Source organism: Phaeoacremonium minimum (assembly GCF_000392275.1).
Source record: "Phaeoacremonium minimum UCRPA7 unplaced genomic scaffold PA7_03_scaffold_610, whole genome shotgun sequence".
NCBI lineage: Eukaryota > Fungi > Ascomycota > Sordariomycetes > Togniniales > Togniniaceae > Phaeoacremonium > Phaeoacremonium minimum.
The window spans coordinates 155159-179582 of NW_006921512.1; the positions used below are offsets into that span (position 1 = coordinate 155159).

Genomic DNA, 24424 nt, shown 5'->3' on the forward strand with positions numbered 1-24424 from the left:
CTGTCCCAGTCAACCTTGCCGTAGCGCTACAACATGTTAGAGTAGAGGATGAAGCAATACTTCTTTGGGCAGATGCAATATGTATCAACCAAGCTGATGCCGCGGAAAAAAAGTGCCCAAGTCTCGATGATGGCCAGTATATTCGAGGAAGCCGCCTCTGTCATTGTCTGGCTAGGAAGGGAATCAGCAGACAGTGCCCTGGCTATGTCAACTGTTGAAGAATGGGGTGGTCCGGAACTCAAGGGTGAACGATATCTGCTAGACAAGTCATAGCTGGCGGGTTCGATGCGCCCAAGTGGTCTACAATAGATAACCTCTTCAACCGGCCATATTGGCAACGACGCTGGGTTCTCCAAGAGGTATTGTTAGGCCGCACTGTGAAAGTTTGCTGTGGCTCTGATGTTGTAGGCTGGGACAAGTTTCAAGGGCTTGAAGAGGCCTGGTATCAGGTCATGCGCAAAGCGGATATTTTATCATCTCTAACAGTCGAGCAAGAAGACAAGATCAAAGCCTCTAAAATCCGGGTCCTCGTGCCATTCACGAATGCCGACGAGACAGACAAATGGAAGAAGTCAAGACGCTTCATGATATCCATGCTTCAAAGCACAGCTCAATTCAAATGCTCCGACCCAAAAGACCATCTATTTTCTATCATGGGTCTAGCAAAAGACGCCGATAGCTTCCCGTCTCCAGATTATTCAAAGTCACTTCTGGACGTCTACACAGATTTTGCCCGGGCACACATTTCTACAAGTGATAGTTTCGACATCTTGGGGGAAGCTTCTATTCGCTGTCATCTGAAACAGGAAATGGGGAAGCTGGACTTACCATCATGGGTCCCAGATTAGAGAGTCGAGCCAATACCTATGCCTCTCAGCCGACCACCGAGTATTCACAATGCTAGCAAAGGCCAAGAGCTACTTTCAGATCTCACCAACTTAATAGACAATGGCAATGAGGTATCTGAAAAATATATGTTGCGTGTTCGCGGCATCGTCGTTGACAAGGTACTCCTCACTCATGATATAGAAATGAACAATACCGCTCTACTGATATGGGCTCTCGTTAGCGGTGGGTATTTCACGTGTGATGTTTTTCAATTCTAATACAAGTCCAAGCTGACAAGACTACTTCATCACCAGGTGTTACCGCTGGCGCTGATCCTATTCACCCATCGGGACATACATTCCTAAATGTTCTTTTCAAGACATGACTCCTAGATCATGACTATCGGATCCGATTTGTAGATGTTAGCCTTACCTCGGAAGAAACTGAGATGCCCAATATCTTTTTCCAGATGGCAGAAGGATTTTTGCTTCTCGTATGTCTTCAATGGGGCTATCTTGGAGATGTCATGTATGAGGACAAAAGGTCGGAGGAGGTTTGGTTCGACATCAACCTCAGGTTTCTCAAGGAAGGAAGCGAGCTCGCTGCTTCCTATCCAAAATACGAGACCTTAATAACATTTCGCGATGCCGTCCGGGCCGAGGGACGTGACAGCGTTGAGCTTGCTATCATGACTATGAAAACCATTCGAGAAGCTATTCAGAAGTATACTATGACGGGCCGCGAGTTGTTCGAGACAGAACGGGATCTCTTTGGGGCTGCGACAAAGGGTGTCCAGGCTGGTGATCTAGTGGTGGTACTGCAAGGATGCAACGCCCCGGTCATTCTTCGGGAAGAAGGACACGGGCTCTTCAAACTTGTGGGCGACACGTTCACTTATGGCATCATGGATGGCGAGGTTTTTGACTCAGGCAACAACAGGTTGGATTTAGATCTTCCACCGGTACAAGAGTTCATCCTCAAATAAGTAGATCAATGCTCGTTCTTTAATCAATATTAGCGCCTTGTCGCAAGGACTGCGCGCCGCGGACTTCCAGATAAGAAAAGTGCACAACTTGGTAAATGTATCACAATCATTAACTCCAATATCCTAGCACTGACTGGCAAGGTTGTCCATCTAAGTGAGAGGTGATACGTCGTATATACTGTATCTAATCACGAACCAGAATAAGGCGAATCTGTCAGTCCCCTTTAGGAGCACACGTGATTTCAGAGTACTTTGGCACCTATCTAGACTAAATTAAGCACATTTGCTAAGATTACCCACCGCACAACTCCTTCAGTGGGACAACGCAACAGGTCTCCATGCTCGTTTCACCCTTGTTGGTAGCAACAAGAACCAAACAAGGGGAACATGGCATCTCCAGCCTCGGCTATATCGAACCTGGCCTGGGCTATGCTGCCCAGGCTACTAGGCGCTTCCAAAAACACACAGTCGCTATTCTTCTCTCCCTTATCTATCGTCGTGGCTCTCAGCCTGCTAACTGGAGCTGCTGAGGATGATACGAAGAAAAAGCTACTCGAAAAGCTTGGTGTACAAAGAGATGAAGAGCTCCAGTCCATCTCAAGTCTGATAACTTCTAGTGACTCAAGTATGACATCATCCGTTTCCGTCGCTAATGCCATTTTCGCGGATAAATCATTCACGGTCTTCGACGATTACAAGACATTCCTTGAAGGATTCCATGCTGAGTTCATCCAGTACTCCAACCTTGCAGAAGAAGTGGATGGTATAAACTCATGGATTTCCGATAAAACAGAGGGTTTGATACAAAACATGCTTAGCAAGTCGCTGTTGAGGAATATTCACACGGTCATTGTGAACGCCTTGGCTTTCAAAGGTTCATGGGAAAACAAGTTCGATGAAAGATACACCCAATCGGTTGCGTTTCATCTAAGCAAGGAAGAGCGCAGGTCTGTCCGTATGATGTACCTGCAAAACACTAAAATATGGTGCCGTCTGACTCCAACTTATGATGCGGTGCGACTACCATATGGAACATCTGAGACGTCCAACAATGGAATTTCCTTGGTCGCTTATCTGCCGAAAGCTGAGTCTTCTTTTGAGGAAGTCATTGATACGATCAAAGTGGAGGGGGTAAAACCCCTAGATGATGTCTTTTCCAAATCTAAATATAATCAATTTGGGTTTCCAAGATTCGAGATCCTGGGCGATTACACTTTGAAGGCATCCTTAAGAGAACTTGGATTCCCTGTCGACCAAGCTTTTCCACACATGGGGACTGGCGATTGTTTCGTTGAGGAAGTAGTCCATAAGGCGTTTGTTAAAGTTGACGAGAAAGGCACAACAGCTGCAGCCGCTACAGCTGTGATGATGAAACGGAGCCGTCCGCAAAATCCGACAATCTTGATATTTGACCGGCCATTCATTTTTTCAATCATGGCTAATGATTCAGGGAAGATCATTTTCACGGGTATATATTATGGAGACTAAGCCGGGGTGGAGGCAATGGTGTTTGCGACGGTAGCAAGTATCTAACTGCCGGCTGCTATAATAGTTCAAAAAAGTTGAAACCATCCTATGAAATCCTTCCCAAGTTGCCTGTCATACTATTTGGTATGAAACTTTCATCGCCTTCTATGAACTCTCTCATGTCTTCTGCGATCGTTCATACGAGCAAATCCTCTTCCACAAGTTGTGCAGGCATATGGCCGTTGCCCTAGATGGCTGTTCTTATGCCCTTCTAGATTTGCATACCGAGTGAAGCTTTTCGAGCAAAGCTCACATGTGAATCTACCATTCGCGGGAACTTCACGTTCCAATCGTCGGAATCCGGAAGGTTGATCAGATTGATCTGGGTGATAATTGCGCACGTGTTTTTCCTGGTCTCGGCCTGTAGAGAATCCAAAAGGAATCATAGAGCAGCCCGGAACGGGGCACAAGAATGGTCGGTCATGCCTATTCAAATGATTGTCTCTCACCTCACGGACTTCGAAGCCCTCATAAAAGTACTTGCATCGCAAATGATCACACTTGTAGATCCGAGTTCCGTACAAGCGCTCGAGCCTCTCGGACTCTTCGTCTATGTCCGACTTTTCAAACATATTCTCAAGCACCTTACGTGTTCTTTTCAAGGCATCCACGAGTCCTGGAAGGCTTGGCTTGTCTTTTTCCTTCGATGGTAACGATTGATGCTTAGTTATGCTCGCCCAGACAGCCACGAGCTGTTCGTGGAAATCGTAATTGGTGAATGCTTGACATTGTTCTCGCGGGGTAACCAAATTCGTTAATGACGAGAACTGATCTTGGATTCCTGCCGCATTTATTTCATTTCCATAGACTTCGTGAAATCTTTGAAGAGCCTGAGATGCATTTTGTTGATATTCTCGTCCAACTAAAGGATCCTGCAGTAGTCCAATTGTTTTCCCTGTGACTACTGTTTCGACATGATCCATCCATTTGGAGACTGCATAATCTTGAAATGCATAGTACCCATTTATCGCGTAATGTTCGATCTGGTCTTCATCAGCATCGCCGTGAAAGCACTCGAGAGACAGATAGTTCAGGCATAAAAATGCTAGGTCGCATTCTATTGCTCTTGCGTCGATGTTTTCTTCTCTGATGATGTATCTAATGATTTGTCAATATCAACCCAATTTAGAGCATTCTATCAGATATTGAATGCTCTTACTGTTGCGCGGTTTGGTGAATGAAGTCGATTCGATTTCCCTCCATGACGTGAATGAGAGAACCACATATTTCGCGGATGTCTTTACGCAATTTTCCACGGTCTTGGCTGAAATTCGGCTGAAATGCCTGGTCGACGTAAACTGACAAGGCCGCTTGGAGTTCATGCCACGTAAGTGGCCGCTTAGCGCACGCCAACCAACTGAAGACCTTCTTGGCAATAAGCCAACCGTTTGATCGATGATTGCTTTTAAGCCTTTCAATAATCCTCCCATACCTAGATACTCGTGTCAGTAACCCTTTAGTTGTGACTGGGGACTGGCAGTAGGCTCGCTAGCCTTCTAGTATGCTTTATATACGGACACGAACTTACACATCTCCAAGGTCACTGGGCCATTTGTCTACATGAAGTTCTTGTAGAAGATATTCTTTAGTGAACTGCTCAAGAAGGTTTTCCAATACGAGAAAAGCGTAGAGAAAAATGCCTATGATATGGTCAGTTTGCGCCTGCAAAAGTAGAGTTTCGCTTACCATTCGTCCCTCTCAAAACAAGAAGTCGAATTTGTAGAGTCTGCTGCTCAGATAGATCGAATCTGTCCTTGAGCCTCTCCAGCCGTTTGTCAACGAACACTTTCACATCGTCCTCCGTGTCTGACGTTTTAAGATCCAAGATCTCGGCAGAGGTTTTCATCAGTTTTCTCATGTCCGCAAGATCTTGGCTTATAAGCAGGAGTCGGATCTTGCCGGGCGTGTGGTCGTTGCTTTTGTCAACAATGGAGACCAAGAATTGCACCATATCGATACGTTCGCGGTCCGGAAGCTCATCCAAACCATCAATCACGATGTACTGTTCTGTGTTCATTTCGTAAGACAGATCAATGAGAGATTTTGCTAGATTCTCATCTACCAGAACCTCTCTATCGCGGGATTTTTTAGCTTGGAAAATAGGAAGAAGGTCCTCGTTTTGGTCGACGAGCTGTCTCAATAAGCTCTTGTAGAGACTCAGACAATTGCTACCTCTCAGCTCATTGCCTCGACAGTAGAAATAACCAGTATTCGCTTTGTACTTTTCGTCATCGAGATGATCGATAATGCGGCTGCAAAGTATAGTCTTGCCTAGTCTCTTTCATATTAGTCCCAACATCTTGCATGACTGAAGGTTGGAATACATGCCTGCTCCTAATTTACCGTTGATCCACAATAACGAGCTTTTAGGGGTTTCATTGTCCATCCAATCTTTAATCTTAGGATCTTGTAAGATCCAGGAACCTGCATTTGGAAACTCATCTCTAATCTTCCGAAAGCGATTATGATCTATGCTCTCGTCAATACTGTCAGATAGCCAGCGCTTGATAGTCACGCGACTTTCGTCTTTGCGGGATGTTTCCTGTGCTTCGAACATCTCTCGCCATGTTTGTCTGTCTTCTTCGTAATCAAAGAGTATTGCGCGAAGGCTGTCCTGACCTGGTTCGTCGCGCAGGATATGATTAATCAATCGTCCAGCTGAGCTTTGTATATTGCGGTCGTGGTGTTGTCGTATCAGGTCGTTTAGGAATCTTTCATGCCGCTCTAACTTTTCCATCACTAGTTTGAAAGATCTTTGGTAGTCGCCACAGGTTGCAGAAAATGTGCGCTTCCAATCTGTTATGTGGTTTCGATTAGCGTCAAAGAGAGCATTCGCCTTCAACCAAATACTCACTTCTCTCTGCAAATAGCTTTAGAATGCGCGAATGAAAATCTAAGAGATCGATGTATATGAAACCAAGAAACTTCTTCGCATAAGTAGATTGGTGTAACATGTCTTTGTGTGGGACAAGTAGTGGTATTCTCTTGCCAAAATCTAGATAGAAGTCTAACGTAGAATCCAAGGCCTGTGACAACTCATTGGCGAGCTTCCCCGGGAGTAGTCAGCTATTGCGATTTTTGCAGCTTCCCAACTTTGACGACTTACCCTTAAGATAAACATTAAAGGCCCCCAAATGAAGCACGACAACTCCGGCCGATCCATCTCCACATCTTCGCATACCAGAGTGAACTGACTCATTGCTTCTATAAAAGCCTGCAATCTAGAGAGATCCATGAGTGTTTTCTTCTGATCTTGATTTCTTTGCATAGCAATGATATGGCGCTTGACGTCCACAAGAGAGGTCCTCTTGAACGCTTCTAATTGCTGCCGAGGCAATAGGTCCTCGAAGCGTCTCACTCGAGGTTCGAGGAGAAACTGATATGATTCATCCATGGCCGTCTTCAATGCTGCTGTCGCCTGCATTGCTAGACGCGAAGTTCGATTGATTTGCAAAACTCTTCTCAGGAGCCTGTCCGTTGAGCAAGGCAGAAAGATTCATTTGAATTGGGTGCAGACAAGCGCACGCCTCATAGAACTGCAGCATGGATCCTAGCTTCCAGCGTGACTCGACAAAAGAGGATAAGTCGGGAATAGACAGCAATCAGGCCTAGCAGAAGGATAGAAGCGGTGAGGTGCGGGTTGTCACTGTACCTCAGGCGTGCAATTGAGGCCTCCTTGTACAGGTGGAAAGCAAGGAGGCTGGCACGAAGAAGGCTTCAGGTAGCAAATGTTCTATACTGCAATCCACCCAGTGACACTGTGTAGGCCTGGACACCCTCTAGCATATTCTTGTTGCACATGCCGTCCCGCTGCCGTCAGGCCAGCCTGCATTCGTGTAGTTGAGCAATGATGCGAACCACCGTTCGCCTACCGACGGAAAAGCTGCCTTACGTGGCGGAGGTTCATGCTGCCTAAATTACACTTTTCCACTTCGCCACCTCTGTTTTGCAGCGCCAAAACTACGGCAAATTTTACGCGAGGCTGGCAGGGTCTTCCCTACAGACAATTGGCCTGCATACTGTTGACATGTTGAGCTCCAGGGGGCTGTGCAGTGAAAGTCAATAGTGAGACAAATGTGTGTGAATTCAGAAAGATGCATGCACCAGCAGCGCCACAACACATCGAGTCTTGGGCCGGCTGGAGCTCAGATGCTCTGTTATCCTGAGACGAAACTCAGCGATTCCCTAGTCAGCGTCAAGCTCAACCTTAGCTCAGCTCTTAAACAGTCTTTCCATGAGCTCCCTCATACATTCCCTAAGCAGTGCTTTACCAGATACTAATTCTATTTCTAGGCCCACCAGCCCTGTGGTTGTTTCTTTTACCCTATTAAGACCCGACTGTAATCTTGAAAAACTGTAGGTAAGATGTCGTTTTGGACCTTGTTCTAGGCCCGGGTCCCAGTTACTCTGCTTCAATGCCGTTCAATGACTAAGTCAGAAATATAGCATTAGAAATAAAGACCTACCAGCCTTGCTAGTTTATCCTTGCTCTCCAAGTCCTTGATAAGCAAGGATGCTGACCATAGGTTATGAACTTCGCGACTGGTCCGAGGTGAGGTCTCCGCCCAGTACCTACCAGCCACAGTCCATACAGCTGTCTCTATCGTGGGTCTCTCTAGAGTTTCTAGTCTATCCATTTTCGCTCAAAGTCCAGTGTGTGTCCTTTCACTCATGGTGTGACTAGGACGAAATATTAGCACTGTTTCAACCCATCATGTGTAGTCCTAATAAAGAGCTCGCTCCTGCTAAACACTACCGGAAGCAAACAATGAACATACCCATCATACAAATATATGTATTTGTATATTACCACAATAGCCCTGAACGCAAGTCGCCCGACTGTATATACTACCTCCGTCTCTTATGTGGTTCCTTTTGCAACAGAGTGCTGGTTGGCCTTGCTATTTTGGTGGTCTTCTTCGACGATTTGGTTAACAGCCCGTTGGATTTGTGTTTAGTTTTGAGCCTATCGAAGGATCGTCCAGGGAGATATTTTCCGATTGATAGCCAGATACCTTCCGATGATCGACTCTCTAGGCTCTTCGAAAGAAGTCTGTCTATGACTTCGGTAAGAAGTCGGCCATTATAAGGGTTTCCTCGGCCGGAACTTTTTTCCAGTTGAGCAAAAAGCATTTCCCAAACTTTCAGCGTCTGCAGGAGGCTGCCTCCTCCCGGCGAGTGTTGTGGGCGGTCGATATCAATGCCCATGAGAAAGCTGTCTAAGCTTTGAAGGTACAATGACTCATATACCAAATCAGTCGGAATTTCTAAGGAAGCAAAGACGTAGTTGATCCAAGCGCTAGATTATATAACATCTTGTGAAGACGATCGAAAGGCTACTAGCGCGTTTTGGTCACCGCCGTACTGAAGAAAGACTTTGAAAAGACCTGTCTCAAGAGCAGAGCGGAAAGTAGCGCCTTGCTGACTGCTCGGTGACACAGAGTTAGAGCCGGGTATGGTCCTTTTCACAACCTCAATCCAGGGCGTTTTATAGTATTCTCTCATGTATCCTTTGTTTGGCTTCTGTCCATGCTCTAAGAGACATCTAATTACCTCCACCGTTTTCTTCGACCATATTTCTCCTCCTCCACGGGCCGGTGATGCTAGGAAGTCATGGGGGTAATTGGGAGAAGTGCAGAGGAACAGAGGCGGAGTTTCGAGCTTTGAGAAGTAATGTGTCGATCTAAATAATTTGTTGTTGAGATATGTGATCAGCTGCGCATTTAGGACTTGTTGTCGAAAGATACTTTGGCTGTCTTGCTCGGCAAAGTCCGTTGCACTACGGTCTAACTCGTCAAGGAGCTGATGGCTTAGCTGTTCATATTGATGACCATCCTCACCTGCCAAAGCAGCATATAGTGTAGCTTCCCTGAATCTGGGCTGAAATTCGCGTGGCTCGACTTTGGATTGGGTAATTCGATCAAATTTTGCGGTTTTGAACCAAGCAATATAAGCTCTTAGAAGACAAATGTGTGGGTTAAAAGAACGTGGCGACTTCTCGACTAGGAAGTTTGACATCTCTGCAAGCTGTAAAAAGTCCTTGACAGTACGGTGTAAAAAGGTTTACCTCCCAGTCCTTATTGACTTCAAGAAGACCACGGCACCTTCCGATTAACCGCCGATTTGTGAGCTTATTTCTCCTTCTCATTGCTTCATAGTCAGACTGGTCAGGCTGACTAAGTTCTAACTTCAACGCGTAATGAGGATCTTCGTATTCCTCATCGTGGAAACTGTACAGCGTTAAGTCTAGGGGCCCATCCGCTGCTAGCGCTATGCGTAGAGACGTTGCCATCTTTTCTTGGTGGAAGACTTCAACACCTCCTAAGATGTGTCTGAAAAAGTCCTGTAAATCAGTAGGGAAGGTGTCGAGTCTCTTGTATAGGTCGAGATAACAATCATATTCCGTCAACCCATTTCGAAGTAGCTTAGTGACGAGAACAACCCAGAGAAAGACACCGGTAGCCCGTTGTACGATCTCTTGGATGAGTGTGTCCGCCGATGGCGTATCGACAAGAAGTTCCTCCCATCTAGGGTGCGTCTGGAGTCTGTCTGTGGTATAGCGTTGGATATCGTTCTTTGTTAGCTCATGCATGTATAACCTATGGTTAGGGTCCTGGCCAAAAGCATCTGTAAAGGCATTCCAAGGTCGACTCGATATGCAAAGTTTTATATGCGCCGATTTGGTCAGATCATGTAGGGCAGAACAGAATTCCAAGTGATCACCTTCATATTCGTCTAATCCATCGATAAACACACAGAATTTCACACCAATACCATCAGCATTAGCTATATGCTGGAGTATATGATGCAGTTCGGGTATAGACCATGGCTCCTGGATGTCTTGACTGTTATCCTTGGGTAATTGTCTTTTATAGCAAGATTCGATGAGATCTGGACACTGTCGAAATATCTCATAAAGTAATGTCTGAAGGAGGCCCTGTTGAGATTTCTGCATCTTCGTCCCTGGACTCCAGAAATAATGACAAGCTATAACGATTGGTTGTGGCTGTGACCAGACTGACAGAAACTGTTTAGTCCTTTCAGACTCGGCAAGGTATTTCAGGAAGGTGGACTTTCCTGATCCGGGCTTTCCTGAAATCCAGAAATATCCATTTTCTTCTTTTAGCCATTTTACTAGGTTATTTGAAGTATTTGCTGTTTTCTTGTCGCGGAACGCCCATTGAAAGGTTGACTTGTGAGCATCTGATATAATGCTGTGTCTAGCTTGCCGGCTCTCAAGACTCAAATGCTTAAGAACCTGTTGCTGACCCTCTATCTTAGTCTCCGCGAGTTGTAACTGAGACATGCGACTTTGCAGGTAGACGAGTTCTTCTTCCAGTCCGTTGCTAGCAGGATTGATTGCCGGTGGCTGAATATGTTCCTGGAGGTCAACGAGAGTCTTTGCAATGTTGTCCAGGGCCGCGGACTGTTCTGCCCTCAAGGCTTTACTCTCCTGTTGTAACAACGCCAATCTGTTTCCGTGGATTTCATGCCAATGACTGACCGAGAGTGAGTCAAACCCTTCACGTGAATGGTTCGGGGAAGTAATAGGATACTATGAATCACCTTGTAAGCGCACAGATTTGTAGAGTCAATGTCCCTTGGCTCCGATGTAGCCTCTCTTCGAGGCTGGCAATTTGGGTTTTCTTCCACGCAACCTTTAAAGCTGCCTTGAAACTCTTCCATCGCTCCCGAGTACCGTCTTGTACATTGATGGTTTCAATCACCTCCAATAGTGTATCACAATCCGATTTGCAAGATCGAGACAGGCTACTGATAATTGAGTGCTGCTTCGCAATTTCAGGTGGGATATCGGGATCTACTTGGGACGGTAACACCAGCTCAATACTGAAATCCCGGAGTTGCCCATATACCGTTTCTAATGCTAGAGCTTCAGAAGTGCACCCCTTAGATGAGCGATATATTTCCTTCGTCGTAGATATTAGGTCGAGGGTGAAGGTCACAAATTGGACGACATTGCCCGCGAGGCTAATCGCAGATAACGGATCCATTCAGCGATCTAAATGAGGCTCCAATGAGGATGTCTGAAAAGGAGGTCACTGAGAAGCAGTATAAGTTAAAAAACGCCTCTTGGAGCTGTAAAGTAGTTGTAGGATAGAAACTTTGGGCAAATGCCGACACGCGATTGTATGAATGTGATGCGCAAATGCCAACCGAAAACAATTGGTCACGGCAGCAGTACAGCCTAGATACCTAGGAACCTTGCGCAAGGCGCAGCAGACAACCAACCCTGCAAAAGATAGATATCGGAGACACCTGGTTGGGTTGGGCATGGCTACAGCACGGCGGATTTCCACCTGATGGTGTAGGGACCCTGGCATTGTGGCTGTCCCATTCCTGGTGGCTAATGTGGGAGGCTGGAAGTTCTGCTGAGCTGAGAATGCGACTGCGAGGGTTTAGCCCGAGCCAACTGAAGCTCAGAGTTGCTCACTCGCTGCTCAGAGCGCCCGGCTCAGAGCGGCGGCATCAGTTCACCTCTCAAGACGGAAATGGATTCTAGAACGCTTGAGTTTCGTCTCCGAGTACCTTTGGATTTGGGCTTATTGGCTTATCTGTCACACCACTTGCAGGCGCGAAACAGGCGACCGTCAGCACAGCCCCAGCCACCCCCCAACACAATTACGCATCCCTAAGCCTACAAGCTGGCCGACTAACATGGATTGATTGGCTGAGTTGTTGGCATAGAAGCTACCACTAGCGGTTGACTTGCGAGAGCCAGAGCCTCGCCAGCGAGCCACAGCCCAACCTTGACACTCAACGTCGCTGTCACGAAATGTCGTTATACTCAATGCTCAACTCCTACGAGGACAGGGAGGATGTCCTTGACTCAATACCAAGGTCAGTCAACCTTCGAGTCCAGGACGCAGATCACCTAACCCTGTAAACAAAGCTTGCCATTGGAAAGTTTGACTTTAGGGTCCAACAATCATGAGGATCTCCCTGCACCGATACTGCATGATTCGATAAACCCTTGGACAGCAGGTGGTGTTGGATGGCTCGATCCTTCGCAACACGGCTATGTGCAACATTTCGATGGAGTTCATGACATGAACTTCACACAATCTGCTACGAGCGGGTTTGATCAAACTAGCGATAATGACGAGTTACCCGATGCAGATTCTTTGCCGACGCAAGACGATACCGACGATTCTTCATCCAGTGATATTGCTGATGCTAATCATGACATTTGTTATGGAATGGTTAGTCTCGTTTTGATCTCTATGTTGGCCAATAACACCATTCAAGAGTGCATCTGTTGACATGATGCCGTTCCGACATAGATATATCGCGTGGATGTCAAACTGGTCGGAGAGATGGCCAAGCTGAGTTCAAAGTTAGCGGAGGGCAGAACGGATATACAGGCCCTTCGACTCCGATTCACAATAGATCGCGTTTATGTCGAATTCCTGGACGAGACCCAGTTTGGTTATCTTCGTGAGAATATGACTACAGCTTTCAACCCTCTGCGAGATATCGAAAAGGTCGAGTTTGAAGTCATAGTTATGGCGCCTCGTATTCGAAAACAAATAGACCAAATGAAGAAGGCGGGGGACGCAATCATTCAGGTAGACATCAACATATATGGCCCGAGAAACAAAGCATTGACCGTCGGGGAAACGCTCTCGAAAGGGAAGGCCTTCTTACAGCGGCCTGATAATCATCGACGCCAGGTTCCGTATGAGAATCCGCACGTCATTAAATTCGCAGATATCGAGCCAATAGATCAAACAGAGGAAGCACAACAAAATATTACAGAGGTTGAAGAGCGAACACAGACAGAGATGGTTCAAGATGTCGTAGCTGAGGTCCATCGGTCTCTCCATCGTGCCGAGGGTCTGCAGCGGGCTGTGGGAGATCAAAGATTGAAGACGGCTTTATTGGAGTAAGCTACAACACTTCGACTTCTTATCGGCTAACCTAAATCAAACCAGGCATCAACAACAGGGTCTTACTTTCATGCACCAGCGAGAATCCGGCGAAATTCCGGAAGAGTTCAGGCTTTGGGAGCCGACCAACATCGGCAGTGAAGAGTGGTATGTAGGAAAACACAGTCATTGTAGAGTCTATCTAACATATATTCAGGTTCGTGCATAAGATTAGTGGGCACAAATACAAGGAACGTCCAGGGGAGATGGGTGGCGGCATTCTTGCCGATGAAATGGGGATGGGAAAATCATTGGCGATATTAGCAATAATCATGGCCACTCTTGACGCTGCTGACAAGTGGGCCCAAACAAAGAATTCCGAGAAGAGCCCACATAGTCGCATAGAAACATATTCTTATGGGACATTGGTCGTTGTTCCTTCCGCGTGTAAGTCACTCCAGCCCGTGGATACTTGTGTCTTTGGAGTACAGAGACTGACAAAATGCAGTACTCATCAATAGTTGGTTGAATGAGATTGATATGTAAGCCCTCGAGATCCCAATGCTACTATACAATTTGCTAATTTGTAGGTAGACATCTCGACAAGACGTTGAAAGTTATCAAATATCACGGGGCAGGAAGGAAGCAAGACTTGACGTCACTGGCAAGTTGTGACATAATTATCACAACTTACCACACACTTGCAATCGAATTTGGCTCTAAAGATAGCCCTATTCATAAGATTGGGTGGTACCGTGTCGTGTTAGATGAAGGTTGGTTACATCTTCCGCCCTTCAAACCAACATGAATGCATCGTCGTCTCACTATTATAGCCCATACTATTCGTCGACCCGCCACGACATTCTACCGAACCTGCAATGAACTCGATGCAAGATCACGCTGGTGTCTTACGGGAACGCCGATTCAAAATCGTCTTGAAGATATAGGGGCTCTTTTTGCCTTCTTGCGGGCTGACCCTTTCCACAACCTGGCACAATTTCGTAAGGACATATGCATTCCTTTTGAAGTAAGGGATAAGAGAGTGGTAGAGCGCTTGAGATTACTGTACGACTCGATGGTTCTTCGAAGAACAAAGGACGTCTTATCCCTGCCGGGTCAGGAAGAGATCGTTCGAGTTCTTGACTTGAGCGAAGAGGAGCGAAAGCAATACGACCACACCGTAAGCATCCTCGACCGAAACATTCGCAATCTCGTCGGTGCCCATGAGATACCAGGGAAATTTGGTCTCTTTCAGGCAACAATGCAGTTGCGAATTCTGTGTAACCACGGCACATATCAAAAACAGTTTTCTTGGAAGCAGCGTCGCCTTTGCGAAGAAGAAGAAAACGAAGCTCTTGTTGGTGAACTTGGTTTCAACGTCGAAGGCAAATGTGTCACATGCCAGCAACCTCGGCCCATACTGGGCTCCACGATAAGATACAACCAATTCGTGGAAAATTGCCATCATATGATCTGCGCCGAGTGTCTGGAAATTGACGGGCAGCAGGGCATCGTACATTGTCCGCTATGTCAGTTAGTAGGAAAGACTCTCAAAACTGTAGATCCTAGTCTCTCCAGCTCGATGAACATTGATGATACAGAGGATATCACAATGATAGATCAGGGACCCGTTACCACTAGGGAGAGTGAAAGAAAACAGAAAATTTACTTCAATAAGACGGGTAGATCAACCAAGATAGAAGCACTCGTCGAAGATGTGAAAGAGGATGTACAGACGACAAAAAGGTAAGACCCCTTGATGCGAAAATACTATTTCCTGGGAACAAGGACGGCGTTAACCTCTTCATCGGAATCCAGCATCATCTTCAGTTGCTGGACTAAAACCCTTGACTTGATAGAACGATTACTCAAAAGCAACAACATCAGACCGCTTCGTATTGACGGTGATAGCCCTTTGACGCAACGTCAAAGAACTCTTGATCAATTCGCAAAGGACGGCTCTGCTAGGGTTATGCTGATGACAACAGGCACAGGGGCATTTGGGTAATGAGTCCAACCGGGAGGTCGTAGATGGTTACTAATCTCTGGTTCTTCTAGACTTAATCTCACAGCTGCAAATCGTATTTTCATTGTTGAGTTGCAGTGGAATCCCAGTGTAGAGAACCAAGCGATCGCTCGGGCTATACGTCTCCGGCAATCAGAGAAGGTCATTGTCAGACGGTACATCATGAAAGGAACGGTCGAGGAGGTATGTACCGCAGTTGAATGTTCACCAAAATGAAAATAAACTAATAGCTTTCAGGAGATGAAGACTCAGCAAGTCAAGAAGAGGCAAGCCGCAAATGCCGGGTATGCAGAATAAGTTGGCTTGCCAAGCTCACGAGGTGTGTTGCCAATGGCTTCAGAGGTAATGACTTGTGAACCAAGTCATTTTGGGGAAAAGGTGTAATTCCATTGCTATACAGATTACATATTTTTCAACCCTATGAAGGGTACAATATCTTGCACCATGTTCTTTCTCTGTCCTGCCTGTTCTGGTCCTGATTTTTCCATCCTCTGGCATGCCTTGCCTGCCGAATATCTATAAATCATGTCCTGCATCAACTGGTTATCAGAAACTTGCGTCTAGTAATCCAGGTAGTTGCTTTGCAAAGGACAAGATCAATGCTAGCCTCTCGCTACGATCTATGAATGGCGTTGCTCATTCCGAGGGCCGCTCATAAGTGGTCGTTTCTGTCAATTGTCGGTAATGAAGAGGCTTCCATTGTATGTTTCATCCTCTTCACTATCCTATCATCGTCATCATCATCACCATCGGAGATCTCGTCATTCTAGTGCCGACCTCCTACAGAGACCTTATCCGGGAGGGGAATCGGCATGTTGTTTCCCTGCTGAGCCACACGGGTGTCATGCGCTCGCCGATCAATGACCTTGAAGTCGAAGACACCCAGTAGCTCCTCCCGAATGACCATCAGCTGCTCCTGCGCCTTTTGCATCTTCTCTGGGGAGTTGTCATCCGTCACATGCACCTTGACAAAGAGCAGCCACTTGCCTGCTGGATCTGTGAGGTTCAGTTCCTCCCATGGCGGGAGTAAGGGCCGTGGCTGTGATGGCTGCTCCGCCGTTGCAGGTGGCGGGAGATAGTAATAGCGGACAAAGTTGAACTCGATGTTATCGCGAAAGTAGCTCTGGGATTCTTCGATAGCTTCATTTTTCAGTCTAAGAAATAGAATGTCAGTAACACAGTCATGTCAGCGTTATAAAATCTCGAATATTTGTTTTACCTGTGTTGGTTCTCTGACAATATTCTCACTAGATTGCGCTGATCAGAGATCTCAATCTTCTTACGCTGAGTTACTGGTCGATCGCCAATGGGGTCAGGGATATCCGTCCAGCGAAGAATACCTGGCACAATGTTCAAGTCAAGAGCGCTAAACAGAACATTAGCATTGCTGTGGCTTCCTCTTTCTTAAGCGGTCATATATACCCAGCCGGCGCATCAGGACCAAAGTGCTTGTCCTTGAAGACCTCGTAGCGCGCCTGTAGCACAAACGACTGACGTGAAAGGACTTGTTTGAGTTGCCTCCATAGAGGCTCTGTCTGAGGCGTTTTCTGGATAGCAGCTTCAACAGGTAGGCCGCGCGGCTGCGGAGGGCCCGTGAAGAAGAGCACTCGGTGAACACTCTGCCAGGCGTTCATCGCGCAAAACCCCTGCATGACTGCTCTCGCCATCTCAAAATCGCCATCTTTGATGACGGCGGTCAGGAAGAACTCATGCATGTTGCAGTTGCCCCTCTAGCGCCTCTCCCCTGCGGAGGGCTAGCTTTCAAGAGAATGGCAAGGGATATGAAGAGAGAGTGAGCCCGACACTTTTCCAATAGCCGTCGCTGCCGATGCTAGTGTCTAGAAGGCTTCTTCTGTTTCTAGAGATCAAAACCGTAAGGACGGCCGTGGGCAATTTCTCTCGCCGTCGGTGTTCACACAAGTAGTCGTCGATCGAGTCGTCTTGAGAGAGAAGCTGATATCGAGGGTGTTGGCGTTAACAGCCACAAGAAATCTTAGCGGGGCAGCCACGTGACAGTACCTTTGGTTTGCCCTTAAATTCCTGCGACCTAAAAGTATCCCCCTAGAATACACGGTACACACCGCTAAACCATTGAGATCGAGCCCCTGGGCTCCTGAGTACCTACGCCGGAGTCATGCTTACACGCCCACGACGACCTGGTTCTTATGTTTCTGGGGTTCAGACTCATTTGATCCTTCATCACCAGTATTGTGAATATGACGCAAGCACTCGTCTTACATTTCCTTCCCGCGCGGCAGTAGTAACTCTGTACTTGCTGACGTTGAGCTGGGTTTGAATCCTTCGTTCCCTAGCATCGTGGCCCGATCTTCCCGGTAGTCAGCTCGACACGATAACCGTCAACGAGAAGGATTGGGTTGAAAGTGCGAAGTTAAGAGTCTCAGTCCGAGTTGTCGTGATATGCATTCATGTCGCCCGTGTGGATATTGTAGAATCAACGTGATACGACGGAAAGAAGCCATTCCCTCAAGTCGAGCGTACTCAACCACGGCGACAATGCCTCCCCTAAGCACCCACAAGTTTAATGTCCTCGTTGTCGGCGGCGGTCCAGCAGGCCTGATCGCCGCAGCCGCCCTCGCGCATGAAGGCCATCAAGTGACGGTCCTCGAGCGGCAGCCCGACCTCCGCACGCAGGGCGGCATGCTCATCATCCAACCTGCCGCCGTCCGCGCGCTATGCCACATTGGCGGCGCGGCCGAGGCCCTGGGGCAGATCGCCGTGCCGGGGGACAAGTTCTACTGGTGGTCGCACGGGGACGACAGGCCCTTTGCGAGCATGGCCACGCCGCCCATCTCGGAGATTGATCGTGTGCAGACGGACCGTCCCGCGCTTCAGCGAGTAGGGTACAATCTGGCGGTGGACGCGGGCGTCTTTGTCTTGTTTGGGAGGAAAGTGGTTCGTGTAGATGACCAGAAACCTGCTGTCTGGACAGAAGATGGCGAAGAGTTCCAGGCGGATATGATACTTGGTGTTGATGGTCAGAGACGTCCTCATTTCCAAGCATCATGGTGTTGACGAAGATTCACAGGGATAAAGTCAACCATTCGTCGCTTGATATTTCCTGACAAGGACGTGGAACCGATTCCCACGCGGGAGTGTATCTTTCACGCAGACGTGTCCATCCCATCTCTCGTCACAGACCCGCTCGTGGCTGATTTCTTGAAACCCGGCGCTCTTCACGCCACCCTGGGCCCTGGGAAATTCGCCATTGGCCGACAGACTACGCACAACTCTTTCGGGATGCTCTGTATCGACATCGATCATGGACCGCCGGGGCCCGTGAACGGAGCATGGAACACGCCAGGTGATGTTGGTCTGCTAAGAGAACGCTTTTCCAAATTCAACAGGCCGTTTCGAGCCTTTCTGGAGCATGTGACCGAGTGTTCCAAGTGGCAGATCGCAAACGCAGCCGAGCTAGAGACGTGGAGAAGTCCCAGTGGAAGAGTGCTTCTTATTGGAGACGCCGCGCATGCTATGGTGCCCCATGCTGCACAGGGAGTGAGCCAGGGCATAGAAGACGGCATCGCAATCGCGAGGCTTTTGAGATGGGCCAGGCGGCCGGATGACATCCCTTTCATCAGCGAGTCATTCGAGACGCTGAGGAGACCACGGGTCGATAGATTCGTCAAGCAGTCTCTAGAGAACGCCGCGAAGCACAGCCTGGATGATGGCCCGGAGCAGAAAGCACGCGACGAAGGAATCAGGGAGATGAGTAAGAGACGGATCACGGTGGACTGGAAAAGCATCCAACCAGATAAGAATGCCAATCCACCATCGCCAGCGTTCATGATATGGGTGGCTGGCTACAATGTAATGGCCGAGGTAAGCTAATCTAGATCTCACGAGGTCAGTAGATGGGGACAATAGCTGACACAGGCCAGGTTGATCGATTTATGGAGGGAAACATTCAAGTAGTGAAGTACATGCACAAGATACAAGAAAGTGTGTATTGATTACTATTTTCATGGGGCCTTCCTGGGTTGAAGACATGAAGATAATAAAGCAAGAAACGTCACGTCCCCTACAAACAGCGTGAAGACTAGACGGTGGATTGAAGACATGTTCGTAAATTCATTATTTCCAGTAGCTAAACTGACCGCGCAGCATACACGAGCATCAGTCTGAAGGCATTCCCAAACCAAGATTCAACCGTCGATGCCTGTATGCAGCGCTATATGCTCCCATCATGCCACAATAGCTCCCTATTCCCGCCCGTTCGTCGAACCGGTAGGGGGTATATCTCCAATATACTAGAAATTACCTTGCAAGAGGCAATGTCCAACTCCAAAGAAACGCCTCATCCTGGGAGGCTGTACCAGCCATGATTCAATTCCATCTTTCCAGGTTAGAAACTTGTCCAACAAAAAGCAGAAAGTGAAATCCTTGGAGAAATGAAATGAAAGCTTTTCCAAAAGCGGGTTCGAACTTGGGTATCGATTATTCCGAGCAAGGGCGGAGTGGGCGCGAGCCCACAGCGATAATATAACAAAGCCTTAATTGTTTTCCTCTTTCTTTTTCAGTGCCTATCTCCTAAAACGTCTCCTCCGAATTTTGGCATTCGGTGAAACAAAGTACAGTAGGTCCTTCGCAGGAGTTATGTATTGAATGGATTGCAAGGAGCTGAGGATGATCCTTTTCGTTTCTATGCATCATCCCAGAACAAGCGCAATAATGAGGCTGAACGCCGATAATAGACAGTCGCATAAGGCGGATTGAGGAAAAAGGCAGTTTAGCCATTTGGCTGGTAAGGAGGCTCCAAGACATGTTGATTTCGTGGCGGCACAAAATTTTGCCCTTCCGTCTGTTTCGGTTGGCAAGAGAAGAAATTCATAAATGTGGGGGTATCAAAAAAGTGTCGAGACCAGGTATTGTGACGCCAGTAAGGTCGGAGATGAGGTAAGTCTTGCCGTTCGGTGTAGTAGAAAATGGTATGATAGGAAGTTCGTGGTGATGGTGACAAAAAGGGAAAATGGGGTATCAGATGACAGCGGCACTTTTATCTCCGCCGCCTCTCATCCACCCGAATAGGTCAGCTTTCTGACCGTTTGGACCAGCTGGGCCTTCGATCGGAGTTCTGAGTGCCTGTGTCTCCCGTGGCTCTAGAAGCAAGCTCTTACGATAGTAGGAGACTTGGACGTTGTTTCCGTTGTCAAGCTCGCGTACACGAGTGATTTGTCCTTGGATCCATTCCTGCAAATCGGGAAGCTCAGTGAGTCTATATGGAATTTGGAAGCGCTGCAGCTCGCCAATGATCTTCGCAGTCCGTGTATGTTTGTCGAAGTTGACTACAGTGAGATCGGAGGTCCCATCAGCGCCGGGTAATTGCTTCGTTGCGGGGTTGCCGATATCGACAAATGTCAGGTCAGTCAGGAACATGCCCTGGAATGGCAAGCAGGGAGGCACATGATCGTGCAGGCGGGCTCGCAAGACCTTGTTGTTCTGGGATGGCTCGACAATAGCCTGGAGAGTTTTCAACAACTCTCGTCGTTTAGGAGAGATGACATCCCAAGTCTTGCGAAGACGAGTGATAGTCGAGCTGTTGAGACTGCAAATGATGGCCATGAGGGCGTCGTAGTTGTGCAGTTCGAGACATTGATGGGCAACCTTGATCCATTGTTTGATGACAGCAGCGCGTTTCTTCACCTCGTTATAATACAAGATTGTATCTGCAACGAGATTTGAAAGGTCTGTAGAAAGCGCTGTCATTGCCTTGACATTGGGAGAGCCAACGCCACCCTTCTTCATCCACTGAGAGCCTAGAAGCTCCTCGGGCATGATGGCACAGAAAATGTGCATTTGCTTTATAGTCAACTGCCGGGCAATCTCAAGGGGGTCAAAATCCAATACAGTCGGGCAGCTACCTCCAGATTTCCAGTTGGTCAGAGCATGGGCCTGACTCTTGGACAGATTTGGAGCAGGTAAAGGTGTGTCGATAGGGATGTATTGGGAGATTGATGTGTTTGTCTTGCCCATTGAAGACACCATACGCGGTACAAGTGTACCGTCAGAAGACGACACACGCTGCGCGAGCTCCAACAGGCGTTTGCCAGCCGAAGGCAGAACGGCAGTGAGGTTGAACTCAGCGAAAGGTTCGATTAGCACGAGTGCATCGCGATCCGTCTCATCCCGCCAATGTGTCTCGAGCCATCCCTTGAACACATTGTACACACGAAGACGTACAGGGCTAGCCATGTGTGGTGAATCACCGACGTAGTCGAAGCGATCAATTAGAGCCTCCGCTAACTTGATAGGTGTGCAAAATAAGCGGAACGTAAGGTAGAAGGTAGAAACAAACATCGCATCCGGTGTTGACTCGTGGGTAGTAAGCCGTTCAACGAGAGCCGGGAGTGAGCCCCCTGTAACCTGGCCTTCTTTATTGAACATAAGCTCATGTGCATAAGTCTTCTCAAGCAATTTTGATTCCACCTCTTCAACTTCTTCCGCGAGAGTTGCGCTTCCCGCTGTGCTTAGCTCAGATAGAGAGGGTTGGTTCTTGGGGGCGAGAGCGTGGTCAGGTGTTGAAGCACGAGTCGAGATTTGGGATACGAGGCTTGACTCGGAGTCTCGGCTCAAGTAGGAGCTTCCAGTGCCAGAGATCGAGCCAGCCATGCTTTCGGGCCGGAAAGAATTTCGGAACCCGCTGTCATGGCTACCTGAGTGATCAGACGGGCTATAGTCCTCCTGCGGGAGCAATGTAGTCGTCAACTTCGGGAGGGGAGGTAGAGACGGCCGTGCTGAGCTCCCAGGGGATACCAGACTTGGAGTGCTGTCTGAAGGAACCAGTGACTGTGGTCTCGAGGATGTTGACAATCGATGTTTTGGTACTGGGGTAACCTCCTCGGATTGCGACATCTGCGGAACTTCAGGGAGTGGCTTGTCGATCGAGAGCACCGTCGGACGTGGGGTCGCGTTTGGCGCCTGAGCAGATACTTGTGTCGATGTCGCTGAGGGTTCCGATACAGCAGAAGATGATGCGCTTGACTCTGCAATACTGGCCGAGTCGACTGCTGTCATCGGCCGTTCCCTCTCTTCCTCGACAATGTCCAGAACACTAAGGTCGATATCGATGCCCAGGCTGCCATTGTCGAATTCAAACTCAAAGTCACCTATTCTCTCAATTACCCACTTTGTCTTTGCGACACACTCGCCTGTCGCCTTGACGCAACCCGTGGCTGCATATAATAGTCTGCTATTGTCTTGTGGCATGATGACATCGGCAACGTCGGGTCCAGTGTTAAGCAGAATATCTCGAGCGGCGTGAACAAGATCCACAATGCGGTCGTACATCGCAGCACGGGGCTGCTCCAGCAGCTCCTTCGTAAGAGGGCTATGAGCGCAAACCACGTCGACAACTACCAGCAGCTCGCCGCCTGAGGTGGCCGACTGCTTAATTGCCAACGCCAAATGCGGACGGGACTGGGACTGTAGGTGCAATCGTCCGATGAAAGAGCCTAGGTAAGACAAAAAGGTGTCATGGCTGGAGGTCAAACGTTCCGAGACAAGATTCTGCGGTCTTGAGAGTGGAGACGGGCCAGCTAAAGACACCCTGTGTGAGATAGTTGTCGACATACGATTAACAGGTAGGAGAGTCCCCTGAGACACGCGGCGGGGACTTGACCCGGACGCATAGACAGCGGACAAACGCTTGTTGGTGGGAGCTGTTGTTTGTGTCGCTTCGCCTAAGGCTGACGGGCCTAGAGATGCAGCCAGCCCGCTTCCATCCGAACGGGTACCCGCATCTCTCGTCTGACTTTGATTGTCCTCGAAGGCAACGGTGTCGGCGGGCGGCGTCGGAGGAATAGCAGTTTCCTCCAATACTGTAGCCATGACTGCCACTGCCGGTGCCCGTAGCCGTCTGTCTTCCTCAAGCACATCCAAGAACCTTACGCCCTTGGTGACAATTTTGAAAGCCTTCAGTATCATCTCGTCAATGATATCGTTAACGTCATCGTATGGATTCGGCATCTTCTGGTGTTCCTGTAACCGTTTTGCCGTTTTCACTAGCGACGATAGCTCAGACAGGAGCGACTTTCTACCCCTGCGCAGGCCATCGTGTCTTTGAATGATGGCCGACTCTCGAGTTAGGCAGTTCGTTCGTTCCTTTAGTCAATGTTAACATGAACTGTCCTGTCAGCAGAGGGGTCCTCTAGGCCATGTCAACATACCAGAAGATATCGCACACCGGCGATGATGCCTTTCATGAATTCCTGGTTGCCGAATATCTCACTATCGTTGACAGCGGTACTGCGTAGTAGGTCCCAGAAGTTGAGAAGAGCCTTGAGCAAATTTCCCATCTCTTCCGGGTCGTACGCCTCGCAGTAGTTAGTAGGCAACCAGCCTCTCGCACCTGACACCAACAGGGTCCCGTCCGCCCATCCATTCGTGTGTATCGAGTGTACTAGGATGACATCACCCTCGTTCAATGGCAGTGTGACGGTTGAGTCGGTCATGGCATAGCTAGGATGAAAGGGATAGAAGGCTCGCAGGAAGTTGTGGAAAACGGTGGGCGCGCTGGATTGCGCGTGGAAGTCTTCCTGCGAGCCATTGGGTGTTGTCGGGGGCGTCATCTGTGTCGAGGTGTAAGGATGCGCAGTTATGGTGTGGTCGCTTTTGATGGAGCCATTGTCAGATCCGGTCCGCGACTTCTGTATTGCAAGAGGAGCGACCTGAAGGCTCGAACGCATTGGATGTTCGCTCAGCATTACCATTGCCGCGAGACACGCCTTTGGCCAACCATGGGAGAGGGGAATGCGGAGGCGCTTTCGACAAATCCAAAACTCTTCAGGTTGATAAGTCGGACAACCACAAGATTTTTATCAGATTATCTGGACAGCAAACTTCATCGGCAATGTGTAATCCCGCTCTAAACGTCTTGCTAGCTCTGCTGCTGCCTCGTCGAGAAGCAATTGCGTTGTCGGGAGTCGTGGGAGTCGGAAGGGCAAAAGCGTCGGTATGGTGGACGATGCCGAGTCGAGTCAATCGAGTGCTCCAGGCGAGTTGCTGATTCGGATGCTGGCAAGAGGCCGCTGTCCCTGCAGACTTGTGAACCAGATGAACGTCGGGTTGTTGCGTGTTCCAGGAAGCAGCCGGGTGGCTAGTTTGGTGAGCGCGGCGACGCGGTGGTGCACTCTGGTGTTTATTTGCTTAAAGTCC

General features: G+C 48.4%; 5 protein-coding genes across 5 annotated transcripts; 1 reads left to right on the forward strand and 4 right to left on the reverse strand.

The window, feature by feature from the left end:
• Window positions 1-4991: 4991 nt before the first annotated feature.
• UCRPA7_8784 (putative zinc finger protein) lies at window positions 4992-5357 on the reverse strand (the record flags this gene model as incomplete). Its single annotated transcript, XM_007921294.1, has 1 exon — window positions 4992-5357. The coding sequence occupies one exon, from the start codon at window positions 5355-5357 to the stop codon at window positions 4992-4994; it is 366 nt and encodes a 121-aa protein (XP_007919485.1).
• A 10662-nt stretch (window positions 5358-16019) lies between these two features.
• On the reverse strand, window positions 16020-16968 carry UCRPA7_8785 (putative rna polymerase ii mediator complex subunit protein; the record flags this gene model as incomplete). The annotated part of the gene is made up of 3 exons (XM_007921295.1): window positions 16020-16407; window positions 16473-16619; window positions 16676-16968. 3 exons carry the CDS (start codon window positions 16966-16968, stop codon window positions 16020-16022), a joined length of 828 nt encoding a protein of 275 aa, XP_007919486.1.
• Window positions 16969-17767: 799 nt separating this feature from the next.
• UCRPA7_8786 (putative fad dependent oxidoreductase domain containing protein) lies at window positions 17768-19102 on the forward strand (the record flags this gene model as incomplete). Its single annotated transcript, XM_007921296.1, has 2 exons — window positions 17768-18248; window positions 18300-19102. 2 exons carry the CDS (start codon window positions 17768-17770, stop codon window positions 19100-19102), a joined length of 1284 nt encoding a protein of 427 aa, XP_007919487.1.
• A 1146-nt stretch (window positions 19103-20248) lies between these two features.
• UCRPA7_8787 (hypothetical protein) lies at window positions 20249-21463 on the reverse strand (the record flags this gene model as incomplete). The annotated part of the gene is made up of 1 exon (XM_007921297.1): window positions 20249-21463. One exon carries the CDS (start codon window positions 21461-21463, stop codon window positions 20249-20251), a length of 1215 nt encoding a protein of 404 aa, XP_007919488.1.
• Window positions 21464-21941: 478 nt separating this feature from the next.
• On the reverse strand, window positions 21942-23838 carry UCRPA7_8788 (hypothetical protein; the record flags this gene model as incomplete). The annotated part of the gene is made up of 4 exons (XM_007921298.1): window positions 21942-22123; window positions 22171-22641; window positions 23023-23371; window positions 23437-23838. The coding sequence occupies 4 exons, from the start codon at window positions 23836-23838 to the stop codon at window positions 21942-21944; spliced, it is 1404 nt and encodes a 467-aa protein (XP_007919489.1).
• Window positions 23839-24424: the final 586 nt, after the last annotated feature.